The 23,842-nt window shown below is 44.3% G+C and overlaps 1 protein-coding gene across 5 annotated transcripts in view; it reads right to left on the reverse strand.

Annotated features, from left to right (window-relative positions):
• Window positions 1-3,337: 3,337 nt before the first annotated feature.
• NDRG3 (NDRG family member 3) overlaps window positions 3,338-23,842 on the reverse strand; it is an 87,198-nt gene continuing 66,693 nt past the window's right edge. For all 5 annotated transcript variants that reach the window (XM_073009543.1, XM_073009536.1, XM_073009522.1 and 2 more), the window contains 7 exons: window positions 18,902-19,005; window positions 17,859-17,924; window positions 17,685-17,736; window positions 12,976-13,023; window positions 8,206-8,241; window positions 8,068-8,119; window positions 3,338-5,286 (listed from right to left, as the gene is read on the reverse strand). In XM_073009543.1, the coding sequence (XP_072865644.1) occupies window positions 5,105-5,286; window positions 8,068-8,119; window positions 8,206-8,241; window positions 12,976-13,023; window positions 17,685-17,736; window positions 17,859-17,924; window positions 18,902-19,005 (540 nt within the window). In that variant the 3' untranslated portion in view covers window positions 3,338-5,104. The remainder of the gene's footprint in view (window positions 5,287-8,067; window positions 8,120-8,205; window positions 8,242-12,975; window positions 13,024-17,684; window positions 17,737-17,858; window positions 17,925-18,901; window positions 19,006-23,842) is intronic.

The raw sequence follows: 23,842 nt of genomic DNA on the forward strand, positions 1-23,842 counted from the left end.
CCAGGTTTAAGCGATTCTCCTGCCTCAGCCTCCCAAGTAGCTGGGATTACAGGCATCTGCCACCATGCCCGGCTAATTTTTGTATTTTTAGTAGACGGGGTTTCACCATGTTGACCAGCCTCAAACTCTTGATCTTGCGATCCACCTGCCTTGTGGCCTCCCAAACTGCTGGATTACAGGTGTGAGCCACCACACCCAGCCCTATCTACTTCTTTATCTGGCTATTTACTTGTTGTATCCTTTATTGTATGCTTTTTTTTTTTTTTTTGAGATGGAGTCTTGCTCTGTCACCCAGGTTGGAGTGCAGTGGCACAATCTTGGCTCACTGCAAGCTCCGCCTCCCGGGTTCACGCCATTCTCCTGCCTCGGCCTCCCGAGTAGCTGGGACTACAGGTGCCTGCCACCATGCCCAGCTAATTTTTTGTATTTTTAGTAGAAATGGGGTTTCACCATGTTAGCCAGGATGGTTTTGATCTCCTGACCTTATGATCACTATATTGCCCAGGCTGGTCTTGAACTCCCGGATTCAAATGATCCTCCTCCTCCCAAAGTGCTAGTATTACTGGTGTGAGCCACCGCATCCAGCCTCATATCCTTTTGAATAATAAACAAGTCAATTCAGTGTTTCCCTGAGTTCTGTGAGCCATCCTAGCAAACTATCAAACCTGAGAGAGGGGGTCCAATTTGTAGCCAGGGTGGACAGAAGTATGAATAATCTGGGGATCCACTGCTTGCAACTGGCATCTGAAGCAGGTCTTGTGGGCCTGAACCCTTAACCTGTAGGGTCTGTGCTAACTCCAGGAAGCTGGAGTCATAATTTAAGACACCTACTCCGTGTCTGGGGTGTTGGAGAATTGGTTGGTATGGGAAAAAAGCTCATACATTTGGTCACAGAAGTGTTGGAATTGTTGAGTGTAGTGGAGGAAACTGTTTCCCATACAGCCACTTACTAGTTTTGTGACCATTTACAAACTAGTTATCTCTGGACCCGTTTCTGCATCCATAAAATGGGAATAGCATGTATCTCACTGGATCAAAAGAAGGAAATTTATAGGAAGGCATTAAGGGCCTGGCCTATATATAGATGCTCAATAAAGGGCTGATTCCCACACCTGTAATCCTAGCATTTTGGGAGGCTAAGGCAAGATCACTTGAGGTCAGGAGTTCAAGTCCAGCCCAGGCAACAAAGTGATACCCTGTCTCTACAAAAAATAAAAAATTAGCTAGGCATGGTGGTGCATGCCTGTAGTCTCTGTTACTCAAGAGGCTGAAGTGGGAGGATGGCTTGAGCCCAGGAGTTTGAGGCTGCAGTGAGCTATGATTATACCACTGCCATCCAGCTTGGGTGACAAAGCAAGATACTGTTTAAAAAAAAAAAAAAAAGTCCCAGTGCAGTAGCTCAGGCCTGTAATCTCAGCACTTTGGGAGGCTGAGGCGGGCAGATCACTAAAAGTCAGGAGTTCCAGACCAGCATGGTCAATATGGCGAAACCCCATCTCTACAAAAAATTAGCTGGATGTGGTAGCACATGCCTGTAGTCCCAGGACTCGGGAGGCTGAGACAGGAGAATTGCTTGAACCTAGGAGGCAGAGGTTGCAGTGAGTAGATATCGTGCCACTGCAGTCCAGCCTGGGCGATAGAGCGAGACTTCATGTCAAAATGAAACATAACAAAACAAAAAACAAAAAAAGGGCAACTAAGGCCATCAGATCAATTCCTTCCCATGTCAGCATTCTGTGGACCACTGGCCTGCATTGTAAGACTTCAGCTTGGTAATCTTGATCTGTTCACATACATTTGTTTCAACTCCTCTGCAAGAACGGGCAGGGTCCATGTCATTTTTTTCTTTTTTTTTTTTTGAGACAGTCTTGCTCTGCTGCCCAGGCTGGAGTGCAGTGGTGCTATCTCTGCTGTCTGCAAGCTCTGCCTCCTGGGTTCACGCCATTCTCCTGCCTCAGCCTCCCAAGTAGCTGGGACTACAGGTGCCCGCCACCACGGCCGACTAATTTTTTGTATTTTTAGTAGAGATGGGGTTTCACTGTATTAGCCAGGATGGTCTCGATCTCCTGACCTCGTGATTTGCCCACCTCAGCCTCCCGAAGTGCTGGGATTACTGGCGTAAGCCACTGCACCCTGCGGTCCATGTCATTTTTTATGAATGCCTCTCGCAGATGTAGCAATCCACATGTACTTTTGCTGGCACTTGCCCCTGGGTCATTGAAAACTCATCTGAGATGGTGGTCTCCTGAAATTATTATTATTATTTTTTTGAGACGGAGTCTCACTCTTGTTGCCCAGGCTGGAGTGAGATGGTGCAATCTTGGCTCACTGCAACCTCCACCTCCTGGGTTCAAGTGATTCTCCTGCCTCAGCCTCCCAAGTAGATGGGATTACAGGCACATGCTACCATGCTTAGCTAATTTTTTTTTTTTTTTTTGTACTTTTAGTAGAGATGGGGTTTCATCATATTGGTCAGGCTGGTCTTGAACTCCTGAACTCCAGTGATCTGCCTGCCTCGGCCTCCCAAAGTGCTGGGATTACAGGTGTGAGCCACCACACCTGGCTTTTTTTTTTTTTTTTTTTTTTTTTTGAGACACAGTCTCGCTCTGTAGCCCAGGCTAGAGTGCAGTGGTGTGGTCTTAGCTCACGGCAACCTCCAGCTCCTAGGTTCAAGTGATTCTCCTGCCTCAGCCTTCCAAGTAGCTGGGATTACAGGCACGCACCACCATGTCCGGCTAATTTTTGTATTTTTAGTAGAAACAGGGCTTCACCATGTTGGCCTGGCTGGTCTTTAACTCCTGTCCTCAGGTGATCCGCCCACCTCAGCCTCCCAGAGTGCTGGGATTACAGGTGTGAGCCCCTGCACCCGGTCTGAAATTATTCTTGATGGGTACAAATATAGCTATTTCTGGAGAAACACAGGCTGGTCTCTTAGAGGAACCCAGACAAGTGGTTGCAGATTATTAAATGAGAAGTGAGACTCAGCAATCCCACACAGGTGGTAGAGCTGTGACGTGGACCACCTTCTCAAGACCTCAGCTTCTCCATCACAAACAATACTGTCAGGCTTCTCACGATTTTTGGCTTCAGGGAAATATAGACACATCAGATAGAATTCTGCATAATTCCCTAGGATTTGATCCTGGCTAGAGTTATTGGCTGTATGACTTTGGGCAAATGATTTATCATCAGGCTTCATTTCCTCCTATAAATGGACAGTGTTGCTTGGTGGATAAGCAATCATATGTGAAAATGCCAACACAGAACCAGCATACAGCAACTCGTCCCACCCTGAACCCCAGTGAATGGCTTGAAAGAAATACCACCAGCAATCAGGTAACAATGAGACATATACAGCTTTATTTAATAATCTGTAAAAAGTCATACTCTGGCAGAGTGATGCATTCCTTATCTCAGCAGAAAGCAAACAGTGTGTCTGAAAAGCCCCTTCCCAAGATTTGGAACTGTGTAACCCTGAGCTTACATCTCAACGTTCCCAAGAGCTGGGCTCTTGCTATTTGGCAGTCGGTCTCCACAGTTCTCTCACCCTCCAGCAATACTCTCTGTCTTGCTGTGACTTCCTCACTTAACAGTAGACAGGAGGCTGAAAACAACTTTACCTGGACAGGGCTGCCCCTACAGAGTGGCCCTTTCCCTCCTACAAAAGGGAGTTCATAGGATTAACAATCTTTCTGATGGCTGGGCAAAATGACTCATGCCTATAATCCCAGCACTTTGGGAGGCTGAGGCGGGCAGATCACTTGAGGTCAGGAGTTCCAGACCAGCCTGGCCAACATGGTGATATTCCATCTCTACTAAAAATACGTAACTTAGCTGGGCGTGGTGGCAGGTGCCTGTAGTCCTAGCTACTCGGGAGGCTGAGGCAGGAGAATCGCTTGAACCCAGGGGGCAGAGGGTGAGCCAAGTTTGCGCCATTGCACTCCAGCCTGGGTGACAGAACGAGACTCTGTCTCCAAAAAAAAAAAAAAAAAAAAAAAAAATAGATTCTGAGAAATGGGTTCTGTATCAATTTAATTTGGCTTCCATTACATCTACTGAAATCAAGGCCATACTTATTAAACATGATACTATGTTAATGGTTGTTCCTCTCTCCCCACCCATTTCTCCACCATCTACATGCTTTTTAGGCCATACCTCTCCCCTCTCTGGGAACTGAGGAATGGAGACACTCTCCATCATAGACCTAAGAGGCACTTCTTGTGGATATGTGGATGTCCAGTATCAGATACTGCAGCGACAGCAGTTTTGCTCTTCAGAGCAGAGGCCTGGCATTTTGTTTCCACCTTCCTGTGCTAAGAGAGTCCAGTAATTAAGCCACATTCACTCCTTGGAAAAAACTCTATGTTGTATCGGAACCTCACCGATGGTTCATGGGCTTCCAGCAGAATATATTCCTCCCTTTTATTTATAGAAGAGTATACAGAAATTCATTTGGACAGAAGGAGTCTCTCTATGTAATAGGCACCCTTCTACTATTGCTCACAATCAATCAGTGGTCCAGATGGCAATTATGATTTTCCACATTCCTCAGAGCTGCTCTCTCCAGAAATCACTCTGCAAATTTTGTTGACCAATTTGTAAACAAAAGAGAACGCAGTGGCCTACCCAACCTAGAAATCTATTCTGCCTAATTCCCTTAAAAACACCATTGAGAATGCAAAATAAGTCCCTTTTTTGTTTTTTTGCAGAAGCACTACAAGAAAGCGTGTCTAAAACCACAGAACTATGCACACACAAACAGAGACACACGTGCTCGCACACACACAGAGTTGGGATCAAAGAATCTTATCCGATACATAGTTGGGGGAGCACGGGAAAAAGCTGGCAAGAGAGGATATGGAGAGATCTGATCAGCTAAAGATGTTGGAATGTTACAGTATGGCATGGAAGTGGTTCTTGGGCTATACAAAAAAGGGGGTGGGCAGGCAGAGAGAATGATAAATCCAGGCTACTAGAGAGAGGTTCAGTGGCCATGCATGAGTTAAAGATAGTAGAGGCCAGTTTACATGGATGAAATGTTATATTATTGAGTGGTCATTTGAAGAAGGATGGACTTGCAATGGTCCAGGGGAGGAGCATCTGCTTAGCAGGACACCTCCATGGTCTGGTGTCTGTCCAGGACATCAGGGGACTCACAGGATTCTGGAGTTCCATCTGACTGATTGCTGGTGACAGACCGGCTGAAGGGACTTTCTCCAGAGCCGAGGCTACTCGAGGTTGAGTGGGTTCGTGATCGGGCGAGCCGAGTCATGCTGGCAGATGGTACTGTAACAGAGAACCAAGGGGACTAGAAGATGAAGCCCCAGTTAAGCCCAGCTAACCTAGGAGTCTCACCAAAGGCTTTATGTTTAGCTTTTCCGACTCATTTAAAATGACACCCAGGACAAGATATAGCCATCCCCATTTGGTATTATTTGTTCTAGGTGAGTGGTGATACGTGAGGCCACTTTAATCCTTTAGATCTGGTTGGAATCTCAGCTGATTGTAGTCACCACAGAACAAGGGGAAACCCTAAGTCCAGAGTATGGCCTCTTAGCTATGCCCACACCTTTCAGACAGTGACAGAATGGAGGCTTTGGGAACCCAAACAGGTAACCAAAACCTACAGTGCATGCAAGACTAAACCAAAAGAAAAGAAAGACAAACACACAAGTATGAAGGTGTTTCACAAACACAGTGCAAGCCCGATACAACGAGACTACCATCCGTGTCCACAGGCTACCTTGCTACCAGGGAGGAGATGTGTAGGACAGTGCAGGTGAAGGGCAGGGCAGGTTGGCTTGGAGCTGACCTCGACACAGGGATGAGGTACAGGTTGCCAGGGATGGAGGAGCTCTGGGGGTAGGTGTTAAACTCAGACTCCTGTTCTGCCACTGCTTGACTCTAAGGTCCTTCCAGCTTGGCTGGGACTGGGCCTTACCTGGCATATAGCCTCCCTGCCTATCCTCCTGGGCAGCAGCCACTCCCCTAGCTGTATTTCAATGCTGGGGTCAGAAGGTGCTATCATCTGCGGAGTTCTCTGGGCACAGGCTCTGACCCTCCTATTTAGAGCCAAGGCTGTCCTTGGATTCCTATGTCTGGAGGTTAATTCAAGGATTAGTAGGTGGCGGTGGAAGATGTGCCCTGCCTATCAAGTTTCAGCTGCTGCTGTGACCCTGGATTTAGGATGACAAGAGGAGGCCTGCCCCTTACAACCAGATCCTTTCTTCCTCCTGAGAGACCAGGGCTGGACCTGCAGGCTAAATCTCTTTGGGCGTACTGAGCCACGTTCTATCGGGCTCTCACTGCACAGGAAGACCGCGGACATGCTGCAGGCAGCCAGTGCAGCCAGGAGAGATTGGAAGGCGGGGCGGGGCCAGCACAGAGGAAGGTACCTGACTCGGTGCTCAGGTGACTGAGCTGCACATATGGGACTGGAAGCAGGATGGACACAGGAAAAGGCAGGTTAGTGATCCGAGAGTGCCAAGTGGCAACCTCAGCTGCCTGGTGGACATGACAGAATACTCTAAGCCAGGGATAAAGTTTTATTTTAAGCTCCCAGAGAGGAGGTGAGGCTGACAGATACTTCAATAACATCTCAAATGTTACTTTCCCCAACTAGACAAAGGCAATTGTTTTCCCCTCGCCTATAAACAGTCATCTTGCTTTGGATCAGAAGTGGGCTGGAAGATCAGCTATTTCATAGGAAAAGGATAAGAATGGGATAGGAGAGGGGCTCCTGCTCCTCCCAGTGAGCCACAAGGCTGTGGGTGTGGGCTCGGTTGGTAGCGGCTCACAGGCAAGGATGACACAGCCACTTAAGACAAGACATACATGGTCTGCCTGGCAGGTACAGGGCTGCACCCAGGGCCCAGAGCAGCTGACCAGGCAGCTCTCCAATGACATTATCCACACTAATACCAAAGACAGGAGAAAAATCACCCTACTGGGCAAGGAGCTCTGTACCTGGGTGAAAGAGTTTTTCTTAAAACTCCAAGAAAGGAGCAAGTGTAGATAATTCTGTGACCATGAGAAAGCTCAGGGGTCTTACAACACAAAAGACCAAGACAATGGCATATGGTATGGACACACCCTTGGACTTGCTCTAAAACACTCTCCAAGTTCATCTCCTGGAGTGGAGAAGACTTTCCCAAGGATACTGCCCTTTTCTCCTGCGTCTCCGTTTCATTTCTCTTGGTCAGGAGTTATTAACCAGCTGAGTTTAAATGCAAATCATAATTTCAGATTCACACCTAGGACAGCCTAAGCTGCAGGGGTTCAAAATTGGGCTTTGGAGTCAGACTGCCAGGGTTTGAATCATGGCCCTGCAGCTGAATTTTTACCCTTGGCAATGTGCTTAGTCTCTCTGAGCCTCAGTTTCTTCTTCTATAAAATGGCACTAATAACAGAATGACCTCTTAGATTAAGAATATATAGGCTGGGTGTGGTGGCTTACGCCTGTAATCCCAGCACTTTGGGAAGCCGAGGCAGGCAGATCACGAGGTGAAGAGATCAAGACCATCCTGGCCAACATGGTGAAACTCTGTCTCTCCTAAAAATACAAAAATTAGCCGGGCATGGTGGCATGTGCCTGTAATCCCAGCTACTTGGGTGGCTGAGGCAAGAGATCAAGACCATCCGGGCCAACATGGTGAAACTCTGTCTCTCCTAAAAATACAAAAATTAGCCAGGCATGGTGGCATGTGCCTGTAGTCCCAGCTACTTGGGAGGCTGAGGCAGGAGAATCGCTTGAACCCAGAAGGCAGAGGCTGCAGTAAGCCAAGATCACACCACTGCACTCCAGCCTGGCGAGAGTGACATTCCATCTCAAAAAAAAAAAAAAAACCCAGAAAACAAAAGAATATATAGTGCCTGAAAAAAGTAAGTGCTGAGTGTTAGCTTCTCATAAATATGGACAAATCAATGTTCCATAACCATTTCAGTTTCTACTTTGCTTAAGGCTAGCTGCCACAGAGGTTATATCTCAGGAATTGTGGGCTCCCAGATGTGAAACTGGCCCCCAATAATCCTAAATTGTTGCTAGATAGAAAGTTGTATACTACTCACTGTAGCCCATTCCCTGCAAAAAGTACTTGAAGGCCTCGGTGAGCTTCCCAGGCTGGGGGGATAAAACAAGAGGGCATTAATCTTCGCACAGACAGAGAGGCAGAATTAAATGGGTGTTTAAAAAAAAAAATTCCTTACCTGAACTACCTGGGGCAGTCCCCCACAGTCTGCCATCTAGAAAAGGAAAAATACGCAAGTCAGCTGGGACTTACCCTTAAGAGAATTGCTCTGAACACCCCAAGTCCTTTCAAACAGAACAAGATCGAATTCTAGGTTTTAATGTTTAACTGCAAGTTTACATCTCAATGCACCTACATACAAACATTTATAACCTTGGATGAAAATCTGATATCATTATTACATACTTATGTATCAATAAGACTGAAGCCCTGACTTTCAGGCCCATGGTGGGAATTTTCTGTTGAGGTGATAGTGAAGTTAACCACTATTCTCAACCATGAAAAGCACCTGAAGAATGTTCCTTTCAGAGCCCTCGAACAGTGTGACCCTAACTTCTCTGTGCATCGTGCTTTCCAAGTCCCATTTCAACTCTACATTATCTTTCCTCCATGAGTGAGGACACTCAGCCATCAAGAGCTGATACTGATTCAGCCGGCTCACTCAGTCAGTTACTTTCCTCTAATAGCTGGGTTTGGTAATGCTGCTTTTCACTTCATAAACATTTACAGCTGGTTATTCTCATGCGTGCAAGGATTTCTAGGATATGGCTTCATTAGTGTGTGCTGGAATTACCTGAAGGACTTGTTAAAACTCAGATTCTTGGATTCCTGTCCCAGAGACTCTGATTTGATAGGTTTGGGGTATGGTTCACGATCATGCATTTCTGGCCAGGCGCGGTGGCTCACATCTGTAATCCCGGCACTTTGGGAGGCCGAGGCGGGGGGATCACTTGAGGTCAGGAGTTCCAGACCAGCCTGGCCAACATGGTAAAACTCCATCTCTACTAAAAACACAAAAATTGGCTGGGCGCGGTGGCTCACGCCTGTAATCCCAGCACTTTGGGAGGCCAAGGCGGGTGGATCATGAGGTCAGGAGATCGAGACCATCCTGGCTAACACGGTGAAACCCCGTCTCTACTAAAAATACAAAAAATTAGCCGGGTGTGGTGGCGGCGCTTGTGGTCCCAGCTACTCGGGAGGCTGAGGCAGGAGAATGGCATGAACCCTGGAGGGGGAGCTTGCAGTGAGGCGAGATGGCACCATTGCACTCTAGCCTGGGTGACAGAGCGAGACTCTGTCTCAAACAAACAAACAAACAAACAAAAAATTAGCCAGGCATGGTGGCACACACCTGTAGTCTCAGCTACTCTGGAGGCTGACACAGAAGAATTGCTTGAACTCAGGAGGCGGAGGTTGCAGTGAGCCAAAATCATGCCACTGCACTCCAACCTGGGCAACAGAGAGTCCATCTCCAAAAAAAAAAAAAAAAAAAAAAAAAGGAACTTACAGTTCTAATAAGCTCCCAGGTGATTTGAATCTACTATCCACAGTAAAGCATTTTTAGGGCATGCTGGCCCTAGGCCTGCTCTTTCTTCCAGCTGTTACGCACTCTGGGCTCAGATGATATCCTATTCAGGCTGACTGGCTTTTTTAAAAAAGGAACATGAACCCCATGGTTTCAATTCACTGGCATCAAAACTTATTATGAGGAGGCACTACAACCGAGGAGAATGCCACAGAAGACATAGAAGTTTGAGATTAACAAGGGAGAGGCCTCTGAAAATTCTAAGCATAAGATTATAAACAAACATTTAATCTAACAAATATACAAAAAAACCAAACCAGCACAGGCTGTATTTTCATGAAGTTTAGGAGCTGAAACCTGACTGGAATATAGAACAGTTCCCATATGCAGAGAGAATACTGGAAGAAACTATTTCCAAGATGGGTACCTATCAAATGGTTTGAGAATCAGTTCGATCTGCCATAGGAGTTATCCACTCTATTCTATGGTGTTATAGATGGGCATTTTTGCCCAAAAATAACTATGTCTATGGTTATTGTAGGGTTTAGTTTTCTGCGTTTGAATATTGATTCAAACCTGAAGTGAGAAACTAGTTTGAAACTACAAACTTAAAAAAAATTTTTTTTTTTTTTTGAAATAAAGTCTCGCTCTTGTTGCCCAGGCTGGAGTGCAATGGCACAATCTCAGCTCACTGCAACCTCTGCCTCCCAGGTTCAAGTGATTCTCCTGCCTCAGTCTCCAGAGTAGCTGGGATTACAGGCGCCCGGCATCATGCCCGGCTAATTTTTGTATTTTTAGTAGAGATGAGGTTTCATCATGTTGGGCAGGCTGGTCTTGAACTCCTGGCCTCAGCCTCCCAAAGTGTTGGGATTACAGGCATGAGCCACCATGCCCGGCCCCTCCCCCAAATTTTTAGACCAGCCCATCAATTGCCTGGAGGGCAGAACATTTTGAATGTGGTCACCTCAGAGCATTAACCTCACATTAGATTTCTAGGAACTACAGGCTGTTTCTGGTAACAGCACTTCCCTTTCAAACACACTTCAAAGAGAAAAGGAAGATGGCAGAGGTCTTTCAGACTGAAAATGTAGCAGTAAGCAACATATGATCAGCACTGAAATCTACAGTAGTCCAAGTACAAACTAGAAGGTCAGCTACCTAAACACTTTAGTAGAGGCTCTAGGAAAAGCTAGGTTGAAACAATAACAGGTAGAAATTCTTGCCTCCTATATACTCAAAAGTGGGAGACACTTGATACTCTCTCTAGATATTTAGCATAAGAGTTGGTCTGTATTTGCCCTAAGAGAAAGAAAATGCATACACTCTCATCATGAGAATTGTTACTGAAAGCTTCCTTACCAATACAGCAGCAGGACTTTGCATATAAAGAATTTACATCCATTATGTTAATTCTCACAACATTAAATTATGTTGACAAAGTTTTTTATTTTTGTTTTTTTTTTGAGACGGAGTCTTGCTCTGTTGCCCAGGCTGGAGTGCAGAGGCCGGATCTCAGCTCACTGCAAGCTCCGCCTCCCAGGTTTACACCATTCTCCTGCCTCAGCCTCCCGAATAGCTGGGACTACAGGCGCCCGCCACCTCGCCCGGCTAGTTTTTTTTTGTATTTTTTAGTAGAGATGGGGTTTCACCAGGATGGTCTCGATCTCCTGACCTCGTGATCCACCCCTCTTGGCCTCCCAAAGTGCTGGGATTACAGGCTTGAGTCACCGTGCCTGGCCTTTTTTTTGAAACAGGGTTTCACTCTGTCATCTAGGCTGGAGTGCAGCGTCAGGAGCACAAATCCTCAAATTCCTGGGCTCAAGGAATCCTCATGCCTCAGCTTCCTGAGTAGCTGGGGCTATAGATGTGTGCCACCAAGCCCAGCTAATTTTCTGATTGTTTTTGTAGAGACAGAGTCTCACTATGTTGCCCAGACTGCTCTCAAACTCCTGGCCTCCCATCTCTGCCTTCCAAAGCGCTGGGATTATAGGTGTGAGCCACTGCGCCCAGCCAAAGTTTTTAGTTACATGGGAAAGGCTATGTCATAAAGTTGAGGAAAACATACAGGGTTGTAAATACTCTCTGACAGGGTATCACTCTGTCACCCAGGCTGGTCTCAAACTCCTGGACTCAAGCGATCAGCCCACCTCAGCATCCCAAAGTGTTGGGATTATAGGCATGAGCCACCGTGCCCAGCCCCTCTCTAATTTTAATGATGTAAAAATGTATAGGAAAAAGCAAAATTTTTTTTTTTTTTTTTTTTTTTTTTTGAGACGGAGTCTCGCTCTGTCGCCCAGGCTGGAGTGCAGTGGCCGGATCTCAGCTCACTGTAAGCTCCGCCTCCCCAGTTTACGCCATTCTCCTGCCTCAGCCTCCCAAGTAGCTGGGACTACAGGCACCCGCCACCTCGCCCGGCTAGTTTTTTGTCTTTTTAGTAGAGACGGGGTTTCACCATGTTAGCTAGGATGGTCTCGATCTCCTGACCTCGCGATCCACCCGTCTCGGCCTCCCAAAGTGCTGGGATTACAGGCTTGAGCCACCGCACCCGGCCGGAAAAAGCAATATTTTACCAGAGGTTTGGGTGGTAGGATTATGAATAATTTAAATTTATTTTATTCCATATCCTTTCCTCTTTTTTGCAATGTTTTACAATGAGAACATATTCAGGAAAAAAGCTTTATTTTATTTTACTTGTTTATTTATTTTTGAGATGGAGTCTTGCTCTGTTGCCCAGGCTAGAGTGCAGTGGTGTGATCTCAGCTCACTGTAACCTCTGCCTCCCGGGTTCAAGCGATTCTCCTGCCTCAGCCTCCCAGGTAGCTGGGACTACAGGTGTGTGCCACCATGCCCGGTTAATTTTTGTATTTTTAGTAGAGATGGGGTTTCACCATATTGGCTAGGCTGGTCTCAAACTCCTGACCTCATGATCCACCTGCCTCAGCCTCCCAAAGTGCTGAGATTACAGGTATGAGCCACTGCACCTGGCCAAAAGCATAATTTCAAAAAGAGAATGAAGGCTGGGCGTGGTGGCTCACACCTGTAATCCCAGCACTTTGGGAGGCCAAGGTGGATGGATCACAAGGTCAGGAGACTGAGACCATCCTGGCTAACACGGTGAAACCTCGTCTCTACCGAAAATACGAAAAATTAGCTGGGGATGGTGGTGGGCGCCTGTATTCCCAGCTACTCAGGAGGCTGATGCAGGAGAATCGCTTGAACCTGGGAGGTGGAGGTTGCAGTGAGCCGAGATCCAGCCACTGCACTTCAGCCTGGGTGACAGAGCAAGAGTCTGTCTCAAAAAAAAAAAAAGAACAGAATGAGATAACCAAAGAGAGGGAAGCTTTGCTTCTTTCTGGGCAATTATTCCAATGACTAATCTGAAGCATATATAAGGGTTGGAAGTGAGGGAAGAAGACACATTACCTTTAGCAAAGTTGTATTTACAGGGTTCAGGCGGGAATTGCATTCGACCTAAAATTTAAAAAAAAGGAGAAAATAATTTTATGAGTTGCTAGGAAAAAAAATGAAATAGCTCGGCATGAGAATGATCTTGCAAGATCAACAGCTCAGTTTGCAGAAGGCTGAACCAGCCAAAGAGATTACCAAAATACATAATGGGAGATATATTTATATGATATACTTTTGATATTTCTGAGCAGATCTAAAAATTTAACTTATCTAATTTTCTGAATCAGTTATGTGTCTTTAAAAAACTACAAGCTGAATCTAAGTCTTCCTACTGACTAGCTATATAACATGAAAGTAGGTTACCTTACTTCTTTGAAAAATGGACTGGACCGTGGGTCCTCTCCTGCTGGAATCTCTTTAATGGCTTCTGAGCACAACTAGTTCTAACGGCTAAGCCCTGGGCACCTCCCTTGCCTCACTTTTCACCTCTTTCCTTAGTGGGTTTGCCATTCTTTATATCCTCACTCTTTTCCATCTCAAGGTCTTTGGCTATCCAGTCCAATGTTGAACTCTTCTCATTTTTCTCTCATGGAGTCATTTAATTAAGAATCGTGGCCCTGTGCATTCACATGTCTGATATCCTGCACCCTTGTGTTCATGAAGGCAGAGATCTCAAAGAAAATGTTCTGGGGAGACAATCTCTCCGTTCCGCATTGTTTTACAGCTATTTTGATCAACTGGATCTCTCCGTTTATATGTTTGCTAAGAACATACATGTAAAACCTGTGCTTAGAATCTGGAACCAGCAGGGTGAAATATGTAATACAAAGCAAAATGAAACCACTGCAAATGCTTCCCAACTGAGCTGAGTGAACACAGAAAGAAGTGGGATTTCTACAGGTAGATAAAGGGAAAGGGTGAGTGCTTGAGGGCTTCCAGAATCAAGGCGAAAGCATAAGCAAAGCCCCAGGGGTGGGAACGGAACAGCTACCGAGGCAAGTGTGAGGTGAGGTTGACTGAAGGTGAGGCTGGGGCACAGGCTGGAGCTGACTGTGGAAGGCAGGATGCCACAGAAGGTGTCTGAAGTGACAGGATTTGAGTTGTTTTAGGAGAGCAGTGGCCTACATGATAGACTGCAGTAGCAGCAAGCAGTGGTTAAAATTACCTAAGCAAGACCCAGTAATCCAGATGAACTTTTACTCTGGGGATTGCGGGTGGGGGGTATAAAAACTCTTCTAAAATCAGGGAAAATATAAAAGTCAGGATCACCAAATCGGAGTTTTGATTTGCTCTATACAAAGGACAATGCAGACAGTGACAAACGAATGTACCCGTTCACTACAGAATGTGCATTAACTCTAAAACGTAGAATTTAAAAACTGGATCCCTAACTGCTAGGTACAGTGCTTAGAATATAGTAGATAGACTATAAATATTTTCTGGAAGAATGAACTCTCAAATCTGGATTTAATATAATCAATCATGCTTTCCTTGGTTCACTACTTTGCAATTTCTACATTATATAAGAAGTCTTGATACCTAGTAGACCAACCACAATCACTGTGGGTTTTTGTTGTTGTTGTTGTTTTGTTTTGTTTTCTTTGAGATGGAGTCTTGTTCTCTCACCCAGGCTGGGGTGCAGTGGCACGATCTCAGCTCCCTGAAACCTCCGCCTCTGGGTTCAAGCAATTCTCCCACCAAGGAGCTGGGATTACAGGTGTGTGCCATCACGCCCAGCTCGTTTTTGTATTTTTAGTAGAGACAGGGTTTTGCCATGTTGGCCAGGCTGGTCTTGAACTCCTGACCTCAGGTGATCCGCCCATCTCGGCCTCCCAAAGTGCTGGGATTACAGGCATGAGCCACAACCACTGTTTTTTGACATCTACTCTCTCCCCGGCTGCCTGAATGCACTCAGTCTTACTCATTTTCATATTCTTCATAGCAGAGTAAATAGGAGATGCTCAAAATATGATGTTGAATGAATAAGCAAGCAAGAATAGTTACTGACAATGACTAGAATTTGTAGAGTTTCTTTTTGCTCTTCAATGCATGGATATTCCTCTTAATCCCTACACACTTGTGGGATAAAATGCTCTGGCAGAGGAACTAGGTTTGACTGTGTATGAAAGAGCATCTACTTGTGGTATAGACAGGGCTGCAGAATTCTCATAAACACTGAAGGTGTGGAAATCAGAAAGAGGAAGAGCCCTTATCTATATGGTCAAATTAATACAGTCTTGAAAAATAACTGCAAAGGTTGCTTTAAGTCCACACAATTTTAAAAAGGCAAATAACTAGATACAAGATGAACAGAAACAGAAATACTTAGCATTATAAGGAAATTCTGATTAAGGATATTTTCTAAAAATATTTTCCTGTATTAAGTATATATGTTCATTTAAAAATGTTTTTGATAGTTTAGAAGCATGTATCTCCACCTTTTTAGCCAGCAAACAGTGACCTTTATAAAGTTACTTCTTGATAAATTGGGGTCACCTCTATAACCTTTTTACCTCTGGGGAATGTTTTTTGAGGAAGGGGAACTGAGCATTATTGGCCTCTATGGGAAGTCATGCCATGTATTTCACACCAGACATGGAGTGTTTTACAGGACAGTTCAGGGAGATGCGAATGTATCCTTTCACATCTGCATGTTCTCACCCTACAAACATTTCCCCACTCTACAAACCTTCTCAACTATATCTACACCTCTGATTATTTGTTAGACTTCCTTTCCAAAAAGCTTTACTCCATAATATTTTGCTCTATTTAGGGCAAAGAAATCAAGTAATTTCACAGAGATATTTAGTTAAGTTATATATGCTGTAGGAAACACATAATAAGACATATGAAAAACTATCAACTTCATTTGTAATCAAATAAATGCAAATTAAAACAGTGAGATACTATTTTTAACCTATCGAATTAACTACTAATAAAAAAAAGATTCAATGCTAGACAGTGTGCAGTGAAACAGGCATGCTTATACAGTGCTGGTGGCAATATACTGGTGTATTCTTTCTGGAAAAGAACCTGGCAAAATGTATGAAAGACTTTGTAAAGATTTATAATTTTGGACACATTAATCCCACTTCTGGAAATCCATCCCAAGGAAATAATAAAAGATTCAAAGATTTTCTAAGGATGTCCAACAGTATCATTATTTTTATTTTTATTTATTTTTTTGAGACAGAGTGTCTCTCTGTCTCACCCAGGCTGGAGTGCAGTGGTGCGATCTTGGCTCACTGCAGCCTCTGACTCCCAGGTTTGAGCGATTCTCCTGTCTCAGCCTCCCAAGTAGCTGGGAATACAGGGGCATGCCACCACACCCAGCTAATTTTTTGTATTTTTAGTAGAGACAGGGTTTCACCATGTTGCCCAGGCTGGTCTTGAACTCCTGACCTCAGGTGATCCACCCACCTCGGCCTCCCAAAGTGCTGGGACTATAGGCGTGAGCCACCGCACCTGGCCAACAGTAACATTAATAGTGCAAAATCGGAATTAATCAACATGAGAACAAAGTTAAATAATGGTAAACCTACAGACATACTGATTCTGTAATGGAAAAATGCTATCAATAGTGTTAAGTCAGGCCCCCAAATCTTGTATATTTAATATAATCAGGTCTACGTAAGGCAAAAAATAATACTCTGTCTTTAGGTAATAGGATCATGATTTCCCCCTCATCCTTCTATTTTTAAATTTTTTTCATATTTTCTACAATGAGCATATATCATTTTTATCCATGTGCCATGTCCTTCAGAAGGAGGCAGAGGTGGCCTTCCAGCCTGCTGGATTTATGGTGGTAATCTATTCCAGATTAAAGGCTGAGGCTGTCAGAAATCTGACAATAAGTAAATGGTGTTTAGTTGTACTACTTGCCACAAAGTGAACTACACAACACAAAGCAATCAAGAAAAAAACTGATCCCATCTAATGAAATCTAATGATGAATTAATTTTCCAAAATGTATGACAAAGAGCAAACCCTGATATGTGCAATCAGAAAGAACAAAAACTAGTATTTACCGACTGTTTCTAGTGTGTCAGCACTGTGCTACATACTTTTTTTTTGAGACAGGGACTCACTCTGTCACCAAGGCTGGAGTGCAGTGGCGCAATCATGGCTCACTGCAGCCTTGACCTCCTGAGCTCAAGCAAACCTCCTACCTCAGCCTCCAGAGTAGCTGGGACTACAGGCTGTCACCATGCCAGCTAATTTCTTTTTTATTTTATTTTTTGAGATGGAGTCTTGCTCTGTTGCCCAGGCTGGAGTACAGTGGCACGATCTTGGCTCACTGCAAACTCTGCCTCCTGGGTTCACACCATTCTCCTGCCTTAGCCTCCCGAGTAGCTGGGACTATAGGTGCCCGCCACCATGCCCGGCTAATTTTTTGTATTTTTAGTAGAGATGGGGTTTCACCGTGTTAACCAGGGTGGTCTCGATCTCCTGACCTCATGATCCGCCCACCTTGGCCTCCCAAAGTGCTGGGATTAGAGGCGTGAGCCACCGCGCCCGGCCACGCCAGCTAATTTTTTAAAAAAAATTGTAGATTTAGGGTCCCACTGTGTTGCCCAGGCTAATCTCAAACTCTTGGGCTCAAGTGATCTTCCTGCCTCAGCCTCCCAAAGTTTTGGGAATACAGGCGTGAGCCACTGCACCCAGCCTATACGTCTTATTACATTTTGATCTCATTCATCTTCACAGCATAAAGACATACTTACCACAGCCTCAACTGCAGGCGAATTGTCCCCTACCACCAGTAAAGTAGAACACCTAGGTAGGCAAAGTAAGAGGTGTCACTCAGCAAATAGGCACATAAATTCCACTGAACACCAAATTAGTCTATGAAAGGCAAAGATATTTGGCAAGTCAGCTGAGGAAACTGAGGAACTTACTTTAATGTTTTTGATTTGTTATCATTTTGGCCCAGTATGGGTCTTTTAATCTCCAGGTCGCTGCGTCTAGAAAAACAAAGCAGAAGCAATGCCCTTTTTGGGTAAAGTCATAGCAACTCAGGTTATTTTCTGGTCATAAACACCAAAATTTATCAAGGAAGGTGAAACTATCTTTTCTTCACACCTGAGAAGGGAAGAGGCCTGTGATTTGGTTCTTGAGTCGTCACTCAGTGGCATCTGGTACGGAGCAGGAAGGAGGCTCCTGGCTTAACCCTGAAGGACTCTTTGGGATGCTACAAGGAGACAGCCCCAACACTCAACAGCAACACCACTGAAACTCTCAAGTCCTAAGTGTTTAATTAATTTATTTTTTTGAGACAGAGTCTCAGTCTGTCACCCAGGCTGGAGTGCAGTGGCGCGATCTCAGCTCACTGCAATCTCCGCCTCCCGGGTTCAAGTGACTCTCCTGCATCAGCCTCCCAAGTAGGTGAGACTACAGGCGCCCACCACTATGCCTGGCTAATTTTTGTATTTTTGTAGCGATGGGGTTTCACTATGTTGGCCAGGCTGGTCTTGAACTCCTGACCTTGAGATCCGCCTGCCTCGGCCTCCCAAAGTGCTGGGATTATAGGCGTGAGCCACCGCGCCCGGCCCTAAGTGTTTAATTTACAGGAATAAATTCCTTAAGAGAATGACTTATATTTTGAGGAGGAGGGAGGGGTGTTTTCCTTGTAACAGTTTAGCACAGGGCTTAATCTTTCTGATTTCAACTAAAAATAGGGAGGCTCTGTTATATAGAGGAAAGAGCTAGAGAGACAAGGTTCAAAATCTGGCTCCACTCCTTACTGGCTGTATAACTTTGGTTAAGTTACAGCTGATCCATTTCCTCAATCTTTGTCCATGTTTCTAGAAAGCCAGAAGGGGCTCACATTTTCACCTCAGAGAAGCTCGTCCCAATATTAGATACAGTCCTCTCTCCTTCTCCCGCCCTCCTCTTTTTAGAGCTGTTTACATTTAAGTGAAGAAATGGGAAAAAACTATACCCATTGTAGGAATTCAAGAAGAGCTGCAGGTTGTCTTGGTTGATGTCTTGGGCAATATGCATTCTGTAGGTTTGGATCAGGTCCAGGTTGGCCTGTAACTCTTCCTAGAACAATTTAAAGAAGACATGGGCAAGCTTTTGAGCTCCAGAGTAAGTCTATCTTGTTTGGTTTGCATTTTCATTACCATGAGTCAATTCGTGCAGCTCATGATGGGAACTGGGGCAGAGCCTGGGGACTACTGATGTGCTCGTAGGCTGAATGGCTGATGATTTGCATCAGACTGGTTCAGTGCCATATTCTGTGTCAGATGAGGGCAGCAAAGGATTCAAGTACTAGTTGTGGAACTTAGGGTCACCTCATCACTCTGAACCCTGATTTCTTTGTGTGTTTTTTTAATGTTCTGCCATTCTTCACAAAAACGGAGATACTATAAAATGAAGACAATAACCAGCTATCTGACAAGGCTGTTTTAAAGATTAAGTAAGAAAAGTTATAGAAACATATAAACCACAAAGTGTAAAACGAATGGAGCGTAACATTTCTTTTCTTTTTTTATGAGACAGAGTCTTGCTCAGTTACCCAGGCTGAGCAATGGTGCAGTCTCAGCTCACTGCAACCTTCACTTCCCGGGTTCAAGCAATTCTCCTGCCTCAGCCTCCTGAGTAGCTGGGATGAGGGACATGCACCACCATGCTCAGCTAATTTTTTTGTATTTTTAGTAGAGACAGGGTCTCACCATGTTGGCCACACTGGTCTTGAACTCTTGACCTCAAGTGATCTGCTGCACCTGGCTGCATTTCTTCTAATAACCATAAATCTGTGCAATTAACTTATCTATATCTTCAATGATATCATCAGCGTATTACCTATCTATATGTACCACCATTTAATATTATACACTGTATAATTATATATTCCATTGTGTTTATGACACTTTATTGATTTAGTAATTCATTATTTATTTTAATCTTTTAAATTTTATTTCAGAGATGGGGACTCACTATGCTGCTCAGGCTGGAGTGCAGTGGCGATTCACAGGCACTATCATAAGGTACTGCAGCTTGGAACTCCTGGGCTCAAGCCATCCTCCTGCTTCAGCCTCCTGGGGAGCTGAGACAACAGGCACACTCAACTGTGCCTGGCTCATTTATTTTAATCTTATTACCAATACTTTTGAAGGTATAAAATACGAGAGAAACAAAATGGTCTATACAGTGAAAAGTCTCCCTCTCCACCACCCACTGTTTAATGGTCACTCTGTTGCTGGCCTTCTCGGATGCCATCAGAGCTAGTTGCCAGATTCTTGAGTACATAAGCATACATGTAAATACGTGTGTGCATACACATATACATCATCAAGCAGTTTTAAGCAGAAAGGAAAATTCTTGCATTGGAGGAAAGAAATAATATCAGGGATAATTAAGAAATCTGTTAATCCAGGGCAATGTGTAAAGTTTACTGGTGACCAAGCCTTGTTAGAGAAATAGAGATATGGAAAAACTTTCTTCACATTTTCACAACCATGTGGATGAAATGAACCCAGAATACAGTTGGAAACTGACAAGAGTCTACCTGAAACTGAAGGGTACGTGAATCACTACTAGAAAACTTTGTGAGAGCCCCAGTCTCATTCTAAAGGTATTATAAGAAAAGTTAATACCAAATGATAGGCCAGGTGTGGTGGCTCATGCCTGTAATCCCAGCACTTTAGGAGGCTGAGGCAGGAGGATCTCTTGAGGCCAGGAGTTTGAGACCAGCGTGGGTTAATGTAGCTAGACCCCCATCTCTACAAAAAATTTTAAAACTAGCTTAGTGTGGTGGTACATGCCTGTAATACTAGCTACTCAGGAGGCTGAAGGAGGAGGATGGCTTGAGCCTAGGAGGTCGAGGCTGTAGCAAACTAAGATGGCACCACTGCACTCCAGCCCAGACAACAGAGCAAGACCCTGTCTCAACAAACAAACAAATAAACAGACTCCCATGTTTTTGAAAACACAAATTATAGTCCTCTAGACATTGTTCTACACTTGCTTTCCCTTGTAAAGTATGGTAAAGATCATTCCTTATCCGCATATATAGAGCTATCTCATTTATTTACACTACCTGTCTTCCCACATCCTTGCTAGTACAAACGTATTTTTAATTTATTTCTCTTATTGGTGAATTGAACATTATTCATGTTTAAAAACCACGTTTGTTTCCATTTCAAAGTAATACAAGCATTAACTTGCTTACATGTTTTAAAATTTATTTTTAATTTTTATTATCTTTTTGACTGGTCAAGAGCAGCAGTGAGAAAGGGGAAGGAGTAGAACAGGGAATTCAATCTTTAACTAACTGTGAACAATCAATTCAGATAATTCCCTACCTTCAGACCAGCCTGGATGCTTACATTTTAATGAATTCTTCAGTCTTACGAAAATAAGACTTATGAAACTCCACTGTGACCTCATATGTTTTAAATTAAACATATATATATGTTTAATTTATATATATGTTTTAAATAAATATATATTATATATATATTTCTCTCTCTCTCTCTCTATATATATATATAACTCTCTATATATAGTGAGGATGTTCTTGTTTTTTGGAAATTATTAAATACTGGCCTTAGCTTTCCCCTCAGAGGCCTATATGAAGTAGTATTTCTTTTCGCTATGTTGCCCAGGCCGGTCTCGAACTCTGGGCTCAAGTGATCCTCCCATCACAGCCTCCCAAGTAGCTGGGACCACAGGCATGTTCTACTAAGCCCGGCTGATTTTTGAAAAAAATTTTTTTTTGAGACAGAGTTTTGCTCTTGTTGCCCATGCTGGAGTGCAATGGCACGATCTTGGCTCAATGCAACCTTCGCCTCCTGGGTTCAAGCAATTCTCCTGCCTCAGCCTCCTGAGTAGCTGGGATTACAGGCATGTACCATCACACCGGGCTAATTTTTTGTTCGTTTGTTTGTTTTTCCCGAGATGGAGTCTTGTTCTGTCGCCCAGAGCTGGGGTGTAATGGGGCAATCTAGGCTCACTGCAACCTCTGCCTCCTGGGTTCAAGCAATTCTCCTGCCTCAGCCTTCCGAGTAGCTGGTACTACAGGCGTGTGCCACCACACGTGGCTAATTTTTTTGTATTTTTAGTAGAGGTAGGGTTTCACCATGTTGGCCAGGCTGGTCTTGAACTCCTGACCTTGTGATCCACCTGCCTGGGCCTCCCAAAGTGCTGGGATTACAGGTGTGAGCCACCATGCCCAGCCTAATTTTGTATTTTTAGTAGAGGCAGGGTTTCTCCATGTTGGTCAGGCTGAACTCAAACTCCTGACCTCAGGTGATCCACCTGCCTTGGCCTCCCAAAATGCTGGGATTAGAGGTATGAGCCATGGCACCCAGCCAATTTTTGAATTTTTATAAAGACAGGGTCCCACTATGGGGCACCTGCCTCAGCCTCCCAGGTAGCTGGCACTATAGGCATATGCCACCACGTCCCGCTAATTTTTGTATTTTTAGTAGAGACAGAGTTTCACCATGTTGGCCAGGCTGGTCTCAAACACCTGACCTCAAGTGATCTGCCCACCTCGGCCTCCCAAAGTGCTGGATTACAGATGTGGAGCCACTGCGCCCGACCCCTAATTTGTAGTATATTAATACAATGAACTGCTGCTACACAGTAATAAAAAAGAATGAACTACTGACACATGGAATGACATGGATGAATCTCAAGATAGTATGTTGAGCAAAAGAAGCCAGACTCAGAGAAGTAAACACTCTGTTATTCCATTTATATGAAGTTTAAGAACAGTCAAAATTAATCTATGGAGGTAACAGAATAGTAAAAACCTTGTTTGGGGTGGGGAATTATTGAGTGGGAAAGGATAATGAGTAAACCTTTGTGGGGTGATGAAAATGTTTTATTTGTGTTCTGGGTGGTAGTTACAAGAAACTATACATCAGTAAGTGGTCACTGAGATGCACTTAGGATGTGTGCATTACACTATGTATAAGAATTACCTCAATTAAAGAGAGGGCAAGATGGAGGCAAAACCCAAAGGAGTCAGCTGGAAGAATTAAAGTGGTTGCCACTAAAAAGCAGAATATGGGATAGGTGACAGATTCTTTGTAATAAGCCCTGTAGAACTTCTCTACTCTAAAATATATGTGAATTTGTAACTTTGATAAAAATATGATGAAATAAAAGACTATGGACTTCGGACTTAGCCTGACCTGGATGCAAATGTCAGCTCCACATTTACTATCTGGACAGTGGTGGCAAGTTATGTGGCCTCTCTGGTCTTTGGTTTCCCTATCTTAAAATCAGACTAATAGAACCATGTAAAAAGCAACTTGGTTTGCACATCTAAAGTACTTATAAATAATCAGTACTCAGAAAGGAAAAAAACTAGCAGTTTTCTTCCCATCTGCCATTTTCCTTCAGATAGTATTTTAAATTAAGCAGGTTACAATTGAGCACCCATGCTCGTCTCCTCATTCCAGACACCTCACAGCTCTCTGACCTCACTGCTCATTTACTCCATCACTCCTTTGTCAGTCACCCAACTCACTTTTCCCTTTGAAGGGTCCCCCTCACCTACCAGTTAAGCTCCCTCCCCTACCCAGCAATTATGTACACGATAACTGCCACTTTCTGTGAAGACTTCGGTTTCCTCACCAGTTGAAAAACACGGGGCTTGAACAAGATAATCTCTAAGCTTCTTTCAGCACTATTATTTCATGGTTTTCCCCCCTGAAATGTCTATTTCTGTGAAGCCTTTCCCAGACCTCCTAATGGCTCTAAAGATGTCTGGGGAGGCACATGATGTCAAACATTAACAGATGGCATGCTACTTACAGGAACAGGTAGCAGGAGATGCTATCTTCTCTCATAGCTCCACATGTCAACAGTCATGTGGCAATGAGTTAAAGATTCACCTTTGCAGGGCCACATGCCTTTCAGACTA

Source organism: Chlorocebus sabaeus, chromosome 2 (assembly GCF_047675955.1).
Source record: "Chlorocebus sabaeus isolate Y175 chromosome 2, mChlSab1.0.hap1, whole genome shotgun sequence".
Lineage (NCBI taxonomy): Eukaryota > Metazoa > Chordata > Mammalia > Primates > Cercopithecidae > Chlorocebus > Chlorocebus sabaeus.